The sequence below is a fragment of the Camelus ferus genome, chromosome 12, assembly GCF_009834535.1.
Source record: "Camelus ferus isolate YT-003-E chromosome 12, BCGSAC_Cfer_1.0, whole genome shotgun sequence".
NCBI classification, from domain to species: Eukaryota; Metazoa; Chordata; class Mammalia; order Artiodactyla; family Camelidae; genus Camelus; species Camelus ferus.
Genome location: NC_045707.1, coordinates 8,146,651 through 8,164,919, shown reverse-complemented (window position 1 = coordinate 8,164,919; position 18,269 = coordinate 8,146,651). Strand labels below are relative to the sequence as shown.

Sequence of the window (18,269 nt, the reverse complement as noted above, 5' to 3'; positions counted from 1 at the left end):
GGAGAGATTCCAGCGGGCCCCTCTGAACCGAGATCAAAGACAAACCCCAACAAAAACGGCCGTGCTGGCCCCACCCGGATCCGCGTCTGGAAGAGCTTGGAAATGGCAGGAAAGCTGTCTCAATTTTGGACACTTCAGCAGCCTTTCTCAAGACGTACCCACTCTAGTTAGAACTGATCCCACTCAAAAAACGGAGTGGTCCTCAGAGTTGCCAGGAAAAATAAAGGAGGATAAAGACAAACCCATCTCTCCGTGAGTTTGAGGCCCCCGCCGGCCGGGGAGGTGGGGCAGGGATTAGCTCTGAGTGTCTAAGTAGGACCTGACAAGGTCGCTGTAAAATGAGGCTTTGCAGGCCTCCGCCAGGAAGGGCGCGCTTCCTACGAACCTCCAGCTCCCATCTGCACTCAGTGGGCTTGCTTCTCCGCAGGTGTTACAATTTATGGGAATAACTAAATCCATCAGCCATGAAGGTCTTCTGAACAGAGCAGTTCTTCTAAAAATAAACCAAAGTGTACTTCGTGTGATGATCTCACAGTTCAGTGGAGTTAAAATGGGGCCCAAATAAGACTGAAACAAGAATGCTGACATCCACAGACAGGACAGCCAGGGGTCAGCGAAGCAGGACAGCCCTTCCCGGCAGGTACCCAAAGCCTAGGTGACCAGAACAAGCGACCGATCACCAAGCAGGTGAGTGAGTCCCCGCCGCTCACCCTCATAAAGGCCTGAAAATGTGAGGCCCGGCCCTTCTTGGGGGTTAAGAACTCAGGTTCCATCTCTAAGATTCTGGGGATGACAGTGGATGGATGGCCACGTCCTGCCCAGGTGGGCAGAGCGAACAGCCCCCGAGAGAGCAGCTGCCCTTCCTGGCCCAGATGTGGGGAAAGAGAGAAATTACTTCCAGCATCCGTGCAGCTCAACCTCAGAGAAAGGGCCTCTTGACCTTCAAAGTGGAGGATCTGGTTTGTTTTTTTAACTGAGGGATGAGATTCTCACCTTGTCACGAGGACGCCAGCCGCTCGTAATGAGCTCAGTGTATTTATGTACATTTAACTCGCTGTAATTTCTCGGCGGTGCGTGAGTTTCTGATCTGCACTGACAAGAGCGTGAGGACCAGTCAGCCTGAAACACCTGATTTACGGGGTTTTCTCTGCTGGGGCACAAGGTTCCATCCCATTTGATGAAATAAGATGAGAGGCTAAAATAAATGTGTGAGCATTTCAATAAGGCAAGATCCACAGGAGGTCAGCAGGCGCTACTGGCTGCGCACTGAGAGCTCGCAGCTGAAGATCTGTCCTGTTGAGGCAGCGGCGAGCCCCGGGTTTCACAGCCGTACTGACCTAACAAACTGGCCGAGAGCCAACAGGGCAGGCCGGCCACAGACATATGGGAAGGACGTGTCCCGGCCTCTTCCACCCAACAGCCTGGCTTAGCCCCCGGCATGGGGAAGGCTCTTAAGGAACAAAGGTAGCACTAGTTAAGTGCAATGCAATGGTGCTGGGTCTCAAAGAGCAGGTTTTGAAACAACACAGTGTGGTGTTTTTGTAAAATATAGAATCAGGGTAGCGTCAGCTCCGGAAGGGACGTGCGATGGAGGGAAAGGGGGAGATTGGGGGGTTCTGCCGTGACTGTGCACGGGTCTCACCTGAGAAACTAAAAGAAAGGGACAGCAAACAGACGCACTGAAGGGGGCGTGAGCTGGGACCCAGGGAGGTGACAGCCCGTCCTACAGGGAAGGAGATCAGAGCAGACAGGAGGTGACCTGCCTGCGGAGCTGAGCCCATCCTGAGGCGCTCAGCCCCTGGGTGGGAGGTGAGCGGCGGTTTCTAAAGGCCGAGACGCGGGACTCTAAACCCAGGCTGTGCAGCCGCCCAGGCCTGCGTGGGGTCCCCACCTGCCTTGGGTGCAGCGTCGGCCTGGAGGACTCAGACCCCGCAGGGAGAGAGCCCATGTGTCCGCTGCCCCCTGAGTGAGTCACAGATGGCCACGCGGTCCACGCCCTTCATGTGTGGGCAACAGAGAAGCAGAACGTCTGTGGGGTGGAGTAACTGATCTCCCCAGGCAACTCTGTCACCACCTCGGCTCAGGAAAACCCCTTCTTCGGGATGCAAGAGGCACCCCCACAGCTCAGAACCTCGGAATCACCTTTCCTCAGGACCATTTCAAGCCCACCCACACTTTCACTGAACCGATCAATCCAAAACGTCGGTCTCGAGTGACGCAGAGGCAGTGCAGTGCCACCTGGGCTTGCCTGGGCAATCTGTCCTCGGGGGTCCCAGCACGGGAGACCTGCAGGTGAAAAGGACCGCTCTGGTACGGCGCCTGTGAGTGACCCTGTCACCACGGGGACCTCCCCATCACCTCCCCTCCATCATAAGCAGGGGCCTGCCCAGGAGCCCTGGCGAACCACTCAGCCTCCTGAGCGCCCGGCCAGGGCTCCAAACCGCACGCACCTGGGCGCCCCGGGCTAGCATGGAGTCTGACCCAGCAGGTCTGGGCGGCCCGAGATGCAGCACCGCGAACCAGCTCCCAGGGGACGCTGCAGATGCCGGTCCACAGAACACACCTGAGAAGCAAGAACTTGGAGGGCACTCCCACACGCCTCTGCTCCTGAAACCCAAGCTGGTGGGCGACGCTCTGTGCTCCCTTTACAGATCAACACAGGGGCCGAGTTTCAGCAGCTCCCTGCCGGGCCAGCACCTGCTGCGGTGCCCGTATTCAGGAATGGGACCAGGCAGGCGCCCACCTCGCCCGCCCTCACGCTGAGCTCCCATGACAAGTGAGCTCTTCTCCAAAGACTGAGTCACACCCCAGCTGGCCCAGCTGGGCAGGGGGGGATCCAGCCCACCCGAGGCCTGCGGTCCCCCCAACTACATCGTCTCCCAGCTTTCAGCAGGATCAGAGGGAAGCGCAGACCACTTCCTGCCTGTGGGGAGAACCCAGAACTTCATTCTTCCTCCATGAACCCCTGTCATCAATCTTGAGCCAAATGCAGAGCTGCCGTCTCGGCAGCAATAACGAATGTGTTCACTGGCCACCCTGGCTTCTCCCCAGACCTCTGTTTTAAAGAGCTGGTTCCTCGACCCCAGCAAAATGGGTTCAACAGCAGAAATGGCTCTGGGACACGGGGGAGGCTGGGGATTTTCCCGGAGGCACTGCCAGCCTCAGGAGACACAGCAGCAACCTAGAGAGAAGCTGGGAGAGGGACGCACACGGCACAGTTCCGAACATGCAGAATGGCTGCAAATGATAACCTGATTCCAGGACCACGACTAAAGGCAAAAGGCCCCACCTCGTGTGCAAGTGAGGGAAGAAAGAGGCAGAGACCAGGATGCTGGACTTTGGACCAGCCTCTGCAGATTCTGTATCTCGTGTCCTGTCTCTGAGGTGACCGGGGGGACCTCTCACCAGGCAGCCAGCTGGCCTCCCGCAGACCCTGCCTAAGCCTCTTCCCACCCCAAGCTGGCCTGTTCCCTCCCACCGGTGACCACCTGGACTCTGCTGGTCTTCAGCCCCAGCATCCAAGTGCCCTTCCTCTGGTCATACAGGACTAAGGCATCCCAAGACCTCAGCCAACGGGCACACCGCACTCCCCAGAACACAGTCAGGGATGGGCTTGGCCCAATTAGAGCCAACAGCTTCAAGGAGGCTTTGCTAGGGAATGTGTAATGAGACAGGCACACTTTCCCCTGGCTTTGACCCAGAAGGGATACAGTTGGAAGCTGCCCATCTTCCTACCACCATGCAGAACCTGGAGATGAAGGCACTGGGTCAACAGAGCTAAGAGAACACAGTTTAGCCACGCTGTCTGTCATGCTGGATCAAGCCTTACCTGAGGCTGGCTACCTCTGGACCTTTCTCGTCAAATGCACAAATGAATTCCATTTTGTTTTTAACCCACTTTGAGCTGGGTTTTCTGTCACTTGCAGACTCAATGTCTGGCTGTCACTCCTGGTGCAGAGCACCCCAGAGCTCCCCCCGGCTCCAGGATAAAACCCTCAAACCCTCAAAGTGGTACCCAGACTCCTGATGTGCAGACCCCACCTCTCATGACCCAGATGCAGCTCCCACACTTCTGCTTCACCTTCCAATGAGGCCACTCCTTTGTCCCAACCATCCCCACCACCTGACATGCCCTCCACTTCAGTCAGTTCCACTCCACCGCCCAGACTCATCAGGAAAACATTCTTTGTACCCTCACTCCCTGGCCGGAGTTCAGCCCTTCCTCTGGGCTCCCACAGCTCCCTGTGCACGTGACAGCTACAAGCCCTTACCCCCTGTCAGGAAGTTGTGGGCTGTGCCCGCCTCTCTGCCCCCTACCGAGGAGCTGTAGCGTGGCCAGGTGCTGTTCATGGCCATGGCCTCGTGTCCTGCACAAAACCTGGCATATGACAAGGAGTCCCTAAACCTTCACAGAACGAATAAACAACTGCAAACGTGTTTATGTAGGCATGATGGAGCTGAACAGAGAGCTTAGTGAAGAGGCATAAAGTCAGGAGAACTGGGAACAGGCTGTTCTTGCAAAAACATTCCACCTCCAGCCACTTAACTGGGTGGAAAAAGAGAGTTTCCATTAAGGCTTACATTAGCCCGGCAGTCCTGGGTCACCAAGAACCCAATTACTGCGATGTGGCCTTGCGGAGGGTGAGGGCCCGAGAGGAAGGACTCAGCTCTGCAATTAGGGGCTTATGGGGACAGCCCGCCTTCAGAGCAACGTTCCCACACCTCGCGGGCCGAGCGCCTTCACACGGCCGCCTCCGGGGCGGGGGCCACCGGGAAGGAAAGCAGGTCTCCCGGATCCCGAGGGGCCTTAGGCATGAACACAAAAAGGCTGGAGCCCAGAAGCCCATGTCTAACAGAAGCAGCCCTTGTCTCCCCTTTGCCCCGGGTGATCAGAGAAATGTGAGAACCACAGGAAAAGGAACTGTCTGTGGGAAGGACGAGAGGAAGAAAGACTTCAAGGTGAACTTAAAATGTCAGGTTTACCATGTAAACCGCCCAGCGAGCAGAAACCAGGATGCGGGAGGGGCCAGCTCCTTGCTCAAAAGGATGGCCGAGCCTTTAGGGACGAGTGGTGATGTGGTCGACTTCTCAGGCAGAAAGCAAGTGGGTTAGCTCAGTCAAGCCACCTCTAGGAATGCATCAGGAAGAAAAGCCCTCAGGGGCCCGAGACGGGGGGGTCGGACTGCGGACGCCGGGGCGCCTGCTCCCAGTCTCTTCCTCTTCTGATCCACCCCTTACAGTGTCTCCAGGCTTCCTCCCCAGAACGCAGGACAGTCCTGGTCCTCCACCGCTCCCAAAACGAAGTCCAAACCCCTCCCCACGGCATCGCACCCCCACCCTCCACTGCAGAGCTCAGGGCCAGCCGCGGTCACACCTCTGTGCCTTTGCCAGGTTGTGTCCCTCCAGGAGCTCCACATCCAGTGACTACACCCTGGTGCCCAACACACCGCACTTTCTGAGCCACTGCAAACCTCCCTCTTCCGTGGCGCTGTTCAGAAGGCACCTGCCCCTCCTCCAAAGCCCTGGCCCGCTGCAGACAGAATAGTGGACAGACGGGAGGCTTTGGGGGATGATCACAAAACGTCCCCATGACCTTGGGCACACACTCTAACTTGTTCCGTCCTTCACCACTTCTGCTCTGCAGAGGGGTCGGAACCAGGCCCATCGTCCTGACAGCTTAACAAGCTGCTGCATCAAGCAGCAGTCTCGCGGGAAATGCTGCCGCATCTCGCATTCCCAGCCCGTCACCAGCACCTGCGCTGGGGAAGCGGGAGCACTTGGTGTCGCTCAGTCTCCCGCTCGGCAAGTCTGCGCGCGCACCAGCCCCGCGCCGGCCGCAGGGTCGGGCAGCCCCCCACCTCCCGAGTTTACTGATCAAGCAGCTGTGTGGGTGTCTCACTGCTGGATTATAAATTCCTAAAAGGCAGAGGTCAAGTCCTACCATTCCTGTGCCTCCAGAGGGTGGCCCGGCACACGGAGGAGACCCCACAAAAGCATGCTCGCCTGAACGGAACCGAATCAAAACAAATCCCGAAAGCCTCAGTTATCTGCCAGCATCGAGGTGTGAAAGGGCCTCATTAATTAACTATTCGGATGAGAGGGGCCACATACCCCCCAGGTCACCAGTTCTTCAAGAATCCAGACGTGAAAACATCCGCTTCACGGCAACCAGGCACGATCGAAGCTCGGAGACCCTGAATTCACTGCTCCGGCATCACCACGAACATTTCTAAGGTCGCTGAGCATTTAAAATAGATACTAATTAGGTGAATTATAACAGAACTTCAACTCTACATAAAACCTCAGGATGGCAGCTGGACAGGGCCAGCAGCACAGCCTGACTCAACCACCCCCCTCCACGCCTGCTCTGAAAAGTGCCTCCCGATGTCGGCCAGCGGACAGCCCGGGCTGGCCGCCGGGAACCGGACCAGTGACCAGTGACCACGAGCAGGAAGCTCAGAGCCCACAGGAGGCTGGGAAGCACTGCTCAAGTGACTCAGAGTGAAATTACAATGCAGCCGCGTGCCAGAGGCAGAGGGGGGCCAAGCAGGCTGGGTCAGGAGAACATGCCTGCCTGGGGACGTGCTAGGGTGCCAGCCGCCCCGGGGACCCTGAGGGCCAACACCGTGTAGCGAGAGCTCTCCTGGAGCCCCCAGACACGTGTCCATCACCCCTCTGATGAACAGCTGGACTACACCCCTGAGGCCAGCTGCCCCCGACCCCTAAAAGGATCTTTCGTTCTGCTTCAGGTTTTCTCAGCCCCCTTAGCTCAAGTCCCTGGCAGTCACCGCATCCTAGTCGAATTCATCCTTCCCTGATAGCAGATCCTTTGATGTGAGCAGTCTGTTCCCTGGATTTAAGGATGGCTTGTCTGTCACATTCCTGCCAGTCAACTGTGCTGGTTCCAAGTAAGTAGCTAAAAGCGGTTTCAACCACTGGTCATGAAAATCCATCATTAGTTACTGATAAGAGAAAAAAAGTCCAGAAAAAATGGAAGGTGGAGGCAGGGTGAAACCCGAGAGAAACTCAGAATTATCTAAAAAAAAGCCACATCTATTTTACATACAGTAGTGTGTATCTGCTAACCCCAGACTCCTAATTTATCCCTCCACACCCCCTCCCCCTTTGGAAACCATAAGTTTGTTTTCTACGTCTGTGAGTCTGTTTCTGTTTTGTAAATAAGTTCATCTGTATTTTTTTTAGATTCCACTTATAAGTGATATCATGTGATACTTGTCTTTCTCTGTCTGACTTACTTCACTTAGTGTGATCATCTTTAGGTCCATCCATGTTGCTGCAAATGGCCTGAAACTAACACAATGTTGTAAGTCAACTACACATCAGTTTAAAACAAAGTCACACAGATGTCTCCCCTTGTGTCTGCCAGCCGCGGTCAAGGCCCCTGGAGCCGAGCGGTGTGATGCATCCCACCGACGCGGAGATGCAGCGAAACCTCAGGAGGACAAGCCCGAGGAGGTTAACACGGTAAGAGAGAAATGTGCTTTCTGAAGAGAAGACAGAAGCGGCGGTGGGAAAAATAAGGCGGGTGAAGCAAATCTGGCTGGTCCCTGTGCAGTGAAACTTGTATTAATTAGTCTGATCGGTAATGCCCCACCATATCCGGGGAAGTCCAAAGTGTGCTCTGCTGGGAAAATAAGAAGATTAAATCATTAAGTCATTTTAAGAGAAAGAACGGATTCTCTGTGCACCTGCCACAGAAACGCTCCACGGGGAGGGAACCTGGGACCAGCGCGCAGAAAACACTGGAAGCACAGTGCCCTCTAGCGGCCTGTCTCCACCTGTAAAAGCAAGCGAGGTGCAGTCTGCAAAGGTTTCACCTCAACATGAGAATCTGGCTGCGGGGCAGCTGCCTTCCCAGGCACGTGGCTTTGGAGATGCTGGAAGCCACATGTCCCTGGTGCTGGCAGCTCCACCCAGCATGTTGGGGACACTCAGGCAACAAAGGAGAAGGACCTTCAGGACCCACTTGGGCTCCTGAGGCTAGGCCTTTGGAGGGAAAGCCCCAGAGGAGCAGCTGGGAGCCAAAGGCACGTGGAGCTTCCCTCCCGGCCAGCCCAGACCAAGCCAGGCTCCCCACCGCATACACACAGCCCCACTGCACCTGCTCTGTTCCACCCCTTTCCTTTCTGGTCTTGTCACATTTGAGGTGCATGTGAGTCTGTGTTACTGGATTAATGTCCACGGTGCTTGTCTCCCCAGCCCCCTGCACGGGGTCCAGCCCAGAGGACGCACTCAGAGACAGCTGGAGGGTTAATGGTGAATTCGTGAAGGGATGACTGAACGAATGTTTCAGGACCCTAACATCCCTTTCTGGTGTTTCTTTCTGGAACTCGTTGGAGCTACTCTCTACTTCTTTGGGGGGCTCGACAGTATGGTGAATAATGTCCCCGTTCCCCCAAAGTTGTCCACGTCCTTCTCCTTGGAAACTGTGACCTTACAAAGCAAAAGTGACTCTGCAGGTGTGATTAATTCAAGGATCCTGTGATATGGGACGTTATCCTGGATCGCCTGGGTGGGCGCAGTGCCATCACCAAGGTCCTTACAGAAGGGATGCGGGGGATCAGAGTGAGAAAAGGGCAACGTGACAATACACGCAGAGACAGACTGGAAGGTGCAGGCTCCTGGCTTCAAAAACGGAAGGAGACACAGGCCAAGGAATGTGGGCACGTCTGGAAGCTGGAAAAGGCGAGGAAACGGATTCTCCCCTGGAGCCTCCAGAATGAAAGCCGCCCAGCCGACACCTTGACTTTAGGACTTACGACCTCCAGAACATAAGATGTTAGATGTGTGTTGTTTTAAGCCACGCAACCTGTGTGTTCCAGCAGCCACAGAAGACTCACCCAGCCTCGGGACAGCCCCAGCTTCCGCTCGCCAGTTCTAAAGGCCCAGAACCTTCTTCAGCTGCACCTGTTTTACTGAGCACCTGCTCTGTGCGAGGCACCAGGTAAGCTCGGAGGACACAACTGTCACTGAGACAGGCACGCCTGGGTCCCGCGAGCAGAACAGACAGAAGCACGAGTCGGACCAAAGCCGTGGATGAAAACACAACCGTCCCCACACGTCACAGGTCACGGCTCACGCGACAGGGAGGCCCAAGGAGGGTGGCTGCCCAACGGCAAATCCACAGAAACATACCATCTTACGTGCGAAAGAGCAGGACAGCCTCACGAGCTGCAAGATGAGAAGTCGGGGCTTCTCGGCACGGCAGCCTCGGGCGCAGGCGGAGTCGGGGGTCGGACCGCCCAGCCGCCCCTCGGCCTGGCTGTCGGATGTGCTCAGGAGAGCAGCCAGGGGTGCGCTCATCGCCTGACCCTGTCGGCCCCAGCTTTGCCCCACGACCTCCCCCTGCCCCGGGGACTTCTGTGTGTCCTCTCTGTCACAGAAGCACCGGTCTTCTTCATCCTGCCAGGATCCTGCCAGGAATCGGCCACCCCATGGCAGGTCCTCGGGGAGCAGACTGGCCATTTTCAAATGCTTACAGCGTCCGCCAGCTCTTTCCCCAGGCCATCATTCACTAAAGTCACTAAAAATAATAAAAACTAGCCCCAATGTCAGAGTTGTTTCCAGGGCTCTGGACCCAGGCTCACCCGTCTACACCCGGTGTTGGGAGCATGTGAGCAAGTCGATGAAGAAAAGAATGCTCCTCGCAGGAAACCGGTCACCTTTTGCTGCATCCGGACACCCCCCCTTACCTCTCCCACGCGTGCCCTGACCTGAGGACGCGGGCCGGGGAAGGGGCAGGGTGATGGGGAGGGAGGAGGGGGACTCAGGCAGGTCCGGGTCTCAGCACCACCTGGGTGTGTGACCTTGAGCAAGTTAACTTCTCCCAGGGCTGCTTTTGTCATTAGTAGAAGTGGAGACACAACCTTAATGAGGCCGTCCCTGGAAGCGGGGGAGAGAGACCCCCGCCAAGCACGCAAACAGGCCCCGAAGGAGGGCGGAGGGCCAGGCCCTGCGGCCCGAGCCTGAGACTCCAATCCAGGGCCCCCCGGCCCCACGGCTCTGCACTGGGCCCCCGACCCCGGCGTTCAGCCTGGTGTTCATGCTTCCGTCACCAAGCCTGACTAACAGGACCAGCTGAGCTTTCTGCCTCTCCTCAAACAACTGCTCCCCTAGCTGTAAAGCCTAGCTACCTGCTGATATTACCTCTAATTTTTAAAGCCACATACAGACACCCTTTCTATCAACACGAACAAGCAAGCCATGCAGTTCCCCAAGCGCCTGGGCACCTTCATCCTCCCGGGGGTCCACCCGACGCCTCCCTTCCCATCCCGGGGAGGACCTCCCGCCAGGCATCCCAAGCTGATGGCAGCCTCCCCTGGGAGCCCCAGCGCCCTGGGAGCAGACAGACGTGGAAGCCTGGGAAGAACTCACTACGCATCACGGGTAGAGCCGTATCCCCCAAAAGACACGCCGGGGTCCTCACCCCCAGTGCCCTGAGTGGGGCTTATTTGGAAATGGGGTCTTTGCAGGTGTGCGCAAGTCGAGATGAGGTCGTAGGAAGGGCACCCCAGTGGCCGGTGTCCTTAAAGGAGGAGAAGACGGAGACACTGAGACTCAGGGAAGATGGCCAGAGGCAGAGACAGAAGGACGGGGCCACAAGAGCCGGAGCTCGGAGCCACGGGAGCTGGGAGAGGCAGGAAGGACCCTCCCCGGGAGCCTCCCAGGAGGAGCGCGGCCCTGCCACACCTTGGTGTGGGGCTTCTGGCCCCCAGACTGTGAGAGAGCACGTTTCCATCACAGAAGCCCCTCCAACTGCGTACAGCCCTGGGACACTGAGACAGCAGGCTGCCCCGGGCTGAGCCCGGACCACTCAGCAGTGAATAATATCACAATTAGACATGCAAAAACCAGCTGTCCCAGATAGCGACACGCCCAGCACGGCGGCCTGGGCCGTCCTCTACGCCACGGGAGACGGAACACGCCGCAGGGCGGGAACGACAGGCCTGGGAGCGCTCCTGATCCTCCAGTCCTCCTCCGAAAACGGGGGAGGCACCGTGGCCGATCCACCTTGCGGGCGGCACGTGCCGGAGGGGTTTGAGGGTCTGCGCGCAGAGGGCTGGAGCAGATGGGGGTTGCTGACCAGGTCTCTGGCAGGCGCAGGACACACTCACAGCTCCCGTACGGAGCCGGTCCAACAGGTGTCCTTCAAAACGCATCCTGGGCTCTGCTGTGCGTGGCCCAGAGTACTTGGAGGGGATCCCTTGTGTCTTACTGGGCCCCATGGGTCTCCAGGCCTGAATGAGGTGAGCACAGGGGATTTCTGGGCAGACAGGGCCGGGGTGGGCTCGCAGGACGAGCACTGAGGACTATGGATCAACCGACAGCAGGTCTACAAGGCATCCACCTGACTCAGCTGGGGAGGCTCGGCTCTCTCTCCCCCACCCCTACCCTCCACCCCTACCCCCTGCAGCCCCCCCCCCGGCTTCGCCCTCCAGCCTCAGGGTTCCAACCTCAAGCACCAGGCCTGGGCTCCCACCCGTGCTCAACCTCGCTGCCCCGATCCAGTAGAGCCTGAGCTGCACACCCGCAAAAAGGGCAGCAGGCCATTCAGGAGCTGATGGGTAAGTGAACAGTGCTCCATCCAGATAACAGAATATCCCCCAGAACTAAAACAAAATGAGCTATCCAGCCATGAAAGACACAGAGGAAGCCTAAATGCATGTTACAAAGTGACAGAAGCCAATCTGAAAAGGCCACACACTGGAGGATTCCAAGTCTCTGACATTCTGGAAAAGGCAGAACTATGGAAGCAGTAAGAGCAGTGGCTGCCAGGGGATGGTGGGAGGAAGGATGAACAGGTGGAGGAGAGGATTTTGAGGGCAGTGGGACTTCTCTGTGTGACACTGTCATGGAAGATACGTGTCATCATACAGTTATCCAAACTCACAAAACTGTCCGACACCAAGAGTGACCCTAACTTAAACTCTGGACTTAGGGTGACAAGGATGTGTCAGCGTAGGCTCTCTGGTTGTGAGCGTACCATTCTGCTGGGGTGGGGGCCGTGAGAATGAGGGGGGCTGTGCATGTGGGGGGGTGTATGGGAAATCTCTGTATACCCTCTGCTCAATATTGCTGTAAACCTAAAATTGCTCTAAAAAATAAAGTCCTTTTTTTTTTAAAACGCCTTCAGGGTCGCAGGGTTTGCATGTGTGTGTTCTGGGAAGATTCTGGGCACCCGTATGCCGAGGGCCCCAGAAAAAAAAGGTCAGTGGTTGCCAGGGGTCCTCCCTTCCGTTGGTCCCCTACTCCTGGGGTGGGGGTCGGGTGGGGGTCCTAAGGACACTGTCCCTCGTTCTCAGCCAGGGACAATGTTGCCTTCCAGGGGCGTGTGACAGTGTCTGGAGACACTAGAGGTTGTCACAACTGGAAGTAGGAGGCGCTACCGGCGTCAGTGGATGGAAGCCAGGATGCTGCTCAACACCTGCGATGCCCGGGACCCCCGCTGCCCCCCACGGAGAATCACCCAGCATGAAGCGGGCAGAGGGCCCAGGTGGAGACCCCACTGGGGCGCACTCAGGGAGCCCCCGAAAGGCTGGACAGGCAAGGGCTCGGGACACCGCACAGCCGGGGGACCTCCGCAGGCAGCCCAGGACCTTCCCTCACACTTCCACTCCGTTGGAATCCCCCGGGGCCACAGCCCTACGCTCCCCTCCTCCTGGGGTCATTGCGTGGCTTAAACCCCATCCCGCGCTCTGCAGACTGTAAGTGCAACTAACTACAGTGCGGGCATCTTTCAGCTTCAAGACTAAGGTGGGGCAGGGTCCCTGCCGCCAGACCCTTCAGGGGACAGGCTCCTTCCTACCTGCTGCCACCCAGCCCCCACCTCCAGGGAGCCCACAGGGTGGGACTCCTCGGCACACAGGCCAGCCTAGGCTTCTCTGTCCCTCTGCTTTCTGGCCCAGTGTGGACACGAGGTGGCAAGCCCCACAGCCGTGTCCATCCACCTCCGTTATCACACTGTGTACCGGGCCCTGGCAGACGCTACCCACCCACACACCCTCACCAGCCAAGCCAGTGGCTGCAGCAGGAAGCTGGGAGGCACGGGGAGGAGGCAGTGAGCTGACGTCCAACACTCCCTCCTCCATCCCGCACCTGCCTCCATCCTAGGGGGCAAGGTGCTAGCGGGGGTCACTGTTCTGCCCCAAAGGCTAGGATCAGCCTGCCCTGGTCCTTGCTCCCTGGGGCTGCCAGCAGCTCAGCCACTTGCCCGAGGCCTTGGCCTCCCACCTCTGGTTGCCCTAGCAACCGGGCACCCTCCCTCCCCAAGGACGCCACAGGGCTCCGGCAGGGTGGGGGCTCTGGACACTGGTGACAGCTGGGGGCAAGGCAAGGACAGCCGAACCAGCCAAGTGTACAGCCAACAGCCTGAGCGACCAGCACAGCTGCCGCCTGGAGGCTCCGCTGACCCAAGCCCAGGGTCACAGCGCCAAGAGACCTTCTCCTGTCAGCCATGTGGACGGCAGAATGAACCGCAGAGGCCCGAACAACAGCGCCTGTTCCGATGCAGCCAGGCCTCCTTTGGTCCACCTGCTGGAAGCCTCGTGCCAGCCTGAGATGTCTGGTCCCTTCTCATGCTTCCCAGAGCCCTTCCAGGACGCCCACCCTGAAGTCCCCTGGGTGACTGGCATAGCACCCCACTTTGTTCCTGCCCCAGACGTTATTATTTCATGTTTTAATAAATTGTCTCCAACTTGAACACACGGTCCCTGAGTACAGGGTCCCTTGTCTGTACCCTCAAAGCCCAGCTCAGGGTCTGGCACATAGTAGGCTCTCAAAAGATGTCCTCAGAATACTTGGTAAAATATGTATCGTAAGCATACATCCTCTTCCTCGGGGTTGTGGACTCATGAGAGAACATGTAAAATGATAATCACAGGGCCTTCAGCAGATACACTGTGAGAGTTCTGTGGACCTACTGTGTGCAGGGCAGTCCCTGGCATGGCTGGAGGGGAGGGACCTGCAGCCTCCTGCACCCGCCTGCTCCCTGCCTTTCAGAGGGACGTTCCTTCCCCTCCCCAGACGCCTCTGTGCCTTCTACGAGTGATTAACACTTCTGTGCAAGTGTACCCCAAGTTCAAAGGCTCGTCCCACCTCCCCCACTGCACAGAAACTTCTGTTTGGAGAAAATAATGGGAGGGACACATCTCAGCTCTTGGTTCCCTTCATTTCCCTTTATTTGGAGCTGGCGTCTGAGAGGTGAGAGAGTCAGGGGCCGGGGAAGAGTAGGTATGGCTGCATTAATTCACTGATTTTAACTTTTAATTTCCTCCACTTAGTAAAAGAAGCCTGATTTCTCGATGCATGTTTTACAGTGTAACCATGTAACCATGATGGGATTTGGCTCCATTTGCACCTGCTCATTTACTCATCCAACGAATACTTAGTGGATGTCCACTAATGTCAGGCCTGGCGCTGGATCAGCGGGCAAGGACTCACACCCAGGTCCTGCCCCTAAGGGCCTCAGCATCCAGGAGACAAATAATGGAGGTATGTGAGGAAGCCAAGGACCCAGGAAGACAATTCAGGCAGGCTTCCTGGAGGAGGCAACTTTGCAGTCACATCTTATAGGAGCCTGGCCCACAGGGTGTAGGGAGAAGCTGCCAGTCTCCATCCCCACATTCCTAGCAGGCAGGGGAGGCATGTCCTTCTGTCCTGGGTCGCCCTGTAGCAGGAGGCTGGCTAACAAGCCAGGAAGACAGAGGGTGCTTCTGAAGTCCCTGTTTAGCTAACTGCCAGCTCTTCATTTTCAAGTTCCCTTGTCTTGTCCCATTCCACACCCAACTTGAAATCCCCCAACCCAGAAAGGCCCGCAGGGTGGGAACAGAGACTACAGGCATGTGCCACGGAGGACGGAAGTCTGCCTCTATCGAGGGCCTGCCTACCCACACCCTCATACCTGAGCTCACTCAGGCTCCCGACAGCCAGGGACCAGGGTGCCACTACAGACCGGCTGATGGAAGCTTAGCAAGCAGGCGACTCAGCCAAGGAGGCAACTAAATGCGGACTTTCCTATTGGAACCAGGGCCACCCAACTACAAGGTCCTCTCCACAAAATAAGAGATATGGGGAAGTCACGGACACTGAAGAAATCCTCAGAAAGCTTTTATGGTCCTGGACGCCAGAGGCAGGTGCTAGCCAGGAGAGGGATTGGGGAGACAGAACAGCAGTGGGCAGTGATACAGAGGAGGCAGCTTGGCTCTCCCAGGTCTTGCTCTGGGCAGGCGTGGACGGCCACAGGGGTCCTCAATAGAGCGAGTGGACTGCCTTGGTCATAGGCACTTTACCAGTGAGGAAGATCAAGGTCACGTGACTAGGAAGAAATGGAGCCAGGACCTAGCCTGCTTACCCCAAAAAAGTTGGACATCCAGAACAAACACACACTCGTTGACCTGAGCCAAGCACAACTTCTGAGTCCTCACAGGCAGCAGACATCAGCCAGGAAGGAGGGGACAAAACGCACCGATGACCAGAGCTATTCCAGAAAAGACCTTAGGGTGAAAAGACAGATCCGGGGGGCTGATCAGCAGGCTGTGGGGGTGGGGGCAGGTGGCCACAGAGCCTCAACAGAGGGGGGATCTCAGCTCGGATCCCCAAGCTTTCAGAGCCCGGGGATCCCTTTTCTAACAGCAAATTTAACAGACCTCCTCCTTGCATCAGCAGCTGTACTCTTCAGACAGAGAAAACACATTCAGCACAGCTTTTAAACTCGTTTTCTGAAGTCCAATGGAAACTGTGAAAAACTGGAAAACAGCGGTATATATATGAGCAAGACACCTGTTTATTTGGTCCCCATGATTATTTCCCCGAGAGAACGCCACAGACGTGGACGTCCCTAGGTCTTGCATGAATTACGCCAGGGTCCGGGAAGCGGAGGAAATACTGGGTGAAGCAGAGCTAAACAGCTGTCTTTTTCTGCAGGACTTCTCAGAGCCTTGACTGTACTCACGTACTCTGTGATTCTCCCAGGGGAGGGCAGAGAACGCAGTCATCCACCCCCCCACCCACCCCACCCCCAGTAAGAAAAAGCAAGAGGCACAAAGCCCAGCACAGCCCCGGAAGGGAGGGCAGGACCCGCCTCTCCATCAGCCACCAAGCCCTTTCATCCCTGCCTACTCCCAGCGTCGCACGGGAAGGGCCACTCGGCCTGGTGCCATCACTTTCTGCCATGGATAGTGAGGTCTACTGTCCCTGACGAGCTACTTCAGAGAAGGAACTAAGAGCCCCCCTGCATTCAATTTCCTTAAGGCCCTCCCTCAACTGCTGGTTTGTCCTCTCGGAACGTACCCACACACCTGTGACAACCTGCTCAAAGGAATGTGAACAATCAACGCAAAAATCAGTCTGTGATCTCCCTGAGGGCAGGGCTCCTGTCTCGGTCACGTGCGGACCCGGGCACCAATGTCCCTTTCTTTAAGGACATACCAGGCAGAGCCCAGGGAAGGTATGTGTTCTTTATTCCATCGGAGAGAGGAAGGAGCACTTATGGGGAGCTTTCTTGGTGTCAGAGGCGCAGGAGCATTTGAATAACTGTCGTCTCTCTCTGTCCCCCAGCAGGTCCCGGGAAGATGGCCTTCAAGCCTCAATCAGAGGCTAAAAGCACCAACTAACATCCTGACTCCCATTCCCATTTTCTGTGTGACCTCGGGCGGGTTAGTTCGCCTCTCGGTGCTTCGGTTTCCTCTGCTGTAAAATAAAGTTGTTACGAGGACTGCAAGAGACAAAGCACGTTAATAGACTGGAACAGTCCCTGGGCCCCAGGGAGCTCAGCACACCTCGGATTGGACCACTGTGCCCATTTCCCAGGCAGGAAAATCGAGCGTCAGAGTGACTATGCCGACTGCCAAGACTGGTGCTAATAAGGGCAAGGCTGGACTCACCCCCAGAGGGCCCAACGCTAAGCCCCTTCCACTGACTCTGCTTCCGAAGAAAAGACAGACAGAATCTCTTCCCAGAGGTGACGAGGAAAGCCAGCTGCTGGCCAAGAACAGCCAGTTAAAAGGGAAAGACAGAACCAAAAGATCCTTAAAGAGAAATCCATTGTATCAGATACCCCCAAAAAAATCCAAATTGCAGCTTGTCCCTGAAAATGCTCCCAACACCATTCTTCTATTTAAGCCCCAAGACCCACACGACCCTCTAGAGTGATGCAAACTTCCCAGCGTGCTTCGTTCCGCAAATCAGGCGCCTGTCCGTCTGGGCAGAGGCGGATACCAGGGCCCCCTTCCCCACTGTCCTCATACCAGGTCCTCAGCACCTTCCTGGGGAAAGTCAAACGGCTAGCCCAGGGTCCACGCCGGTCTAAATGACCCTCCTCCATAAAGCAGAGAAGGAATGAGGGCCGGCCGGGTTTAGCACCTGCTGGAAATGCTAAGAAAGAAACAGGGGCACTCACTGGTGAAGAGGGTGCAGCCGGAGGAGGCGTTTGAAATGCAGGACGAGCGTGAGGCTGGTGGGCACGCAGGGGGACACAGAGGAGACACACAGCACAGTCACAGAGGGGCGTGGGCAGAGACCACGCCATGACTTGCAGTTTGAGGGGAAGGCCCCTTTGGGGTGACTCTGAAGAAGACCACAAAGGATCCAGCTGCCGGGAGGACTGGGGTGTTTTTACATGATAGGGGTCTGCTAACCACAAAGTATTATTTATATCTTTGCTGCCAACGGCTTCACGGGCCAGCACACTGCTCCCCAGGAAACCAACCCACAAGGCACAAAGAAGGAAGGAAGGGAGGACCCATTCCTGTGTGTGACTTAAGACGTGTTTATCTGGCTCAGCAAAAAACTGAACAATAGACTTTGGCCTCCGATCAGCCTTCGATCTCAGCCTGGGCCTGGAGACCCGGCTGCGGGGCAGGTGGACAGGAGGGTCTGCGAGTGGGCACAGGCCTGGTTCATTGTCCCAACTCCGAATAGAATGCAGGCCCGCATCCTCCACGCCGCATCTCCTGGACGCTGACTGGGTCAGGAGGACCAGTGCTAACGAGGGACACTTGTCACGTGTTTCCACGACAACGGAAATCAAATAGCAGAAACAAAGCCGCAGCGGGAGCTGAGGCTGCCCAAACTGGCAGATTTGCTTCCTGTGGCACTGGCTACTCAGGGTGGGGGACCAAGGAAGATGCCAGAACGGAGAGGGGGTGGGGGGGTGCGGGCAGAAGCAGAACCACACCCACCTTTGCCTGAAACTCCTCCTCGATTTGGCCACTGGACATACTGTCCCACCTCAAAGCTGGGCCAGCCACCTA

The 18,269-nt window shown here is 56.8% G+C and overlaps 1 protein-coding gene across 5 annotated transcripts in view; it reads right to left on the bottom strand.

Annotated features, from left to right (window-relative positions):
• PARVB (parvin beta) overlaps positions 1-18,269 on the bottom strand; it is a 93,563-nt gene that overhangs the window by 49,082 nt on the left and 26,212 nt on the right. The window contains exon 1 of one of the 5 annotated variants that reach the window (XM_032492403.1): positions 17,417-17,597. The exons of the other annotated variants lie outside the window; for them this stretch is intronic. Coding sequence (XP_032348294.1) covers position 17,417 — 1 coding nt within the window. The 5' untranslated portion in view covers positions 17,418-17,597. Of the gene's footprint in view, positions 1-17,416; positions 17,598-18,269 lie in introns of those variants that run through there. 5 annotated transcript variants of the gene reach the window in all.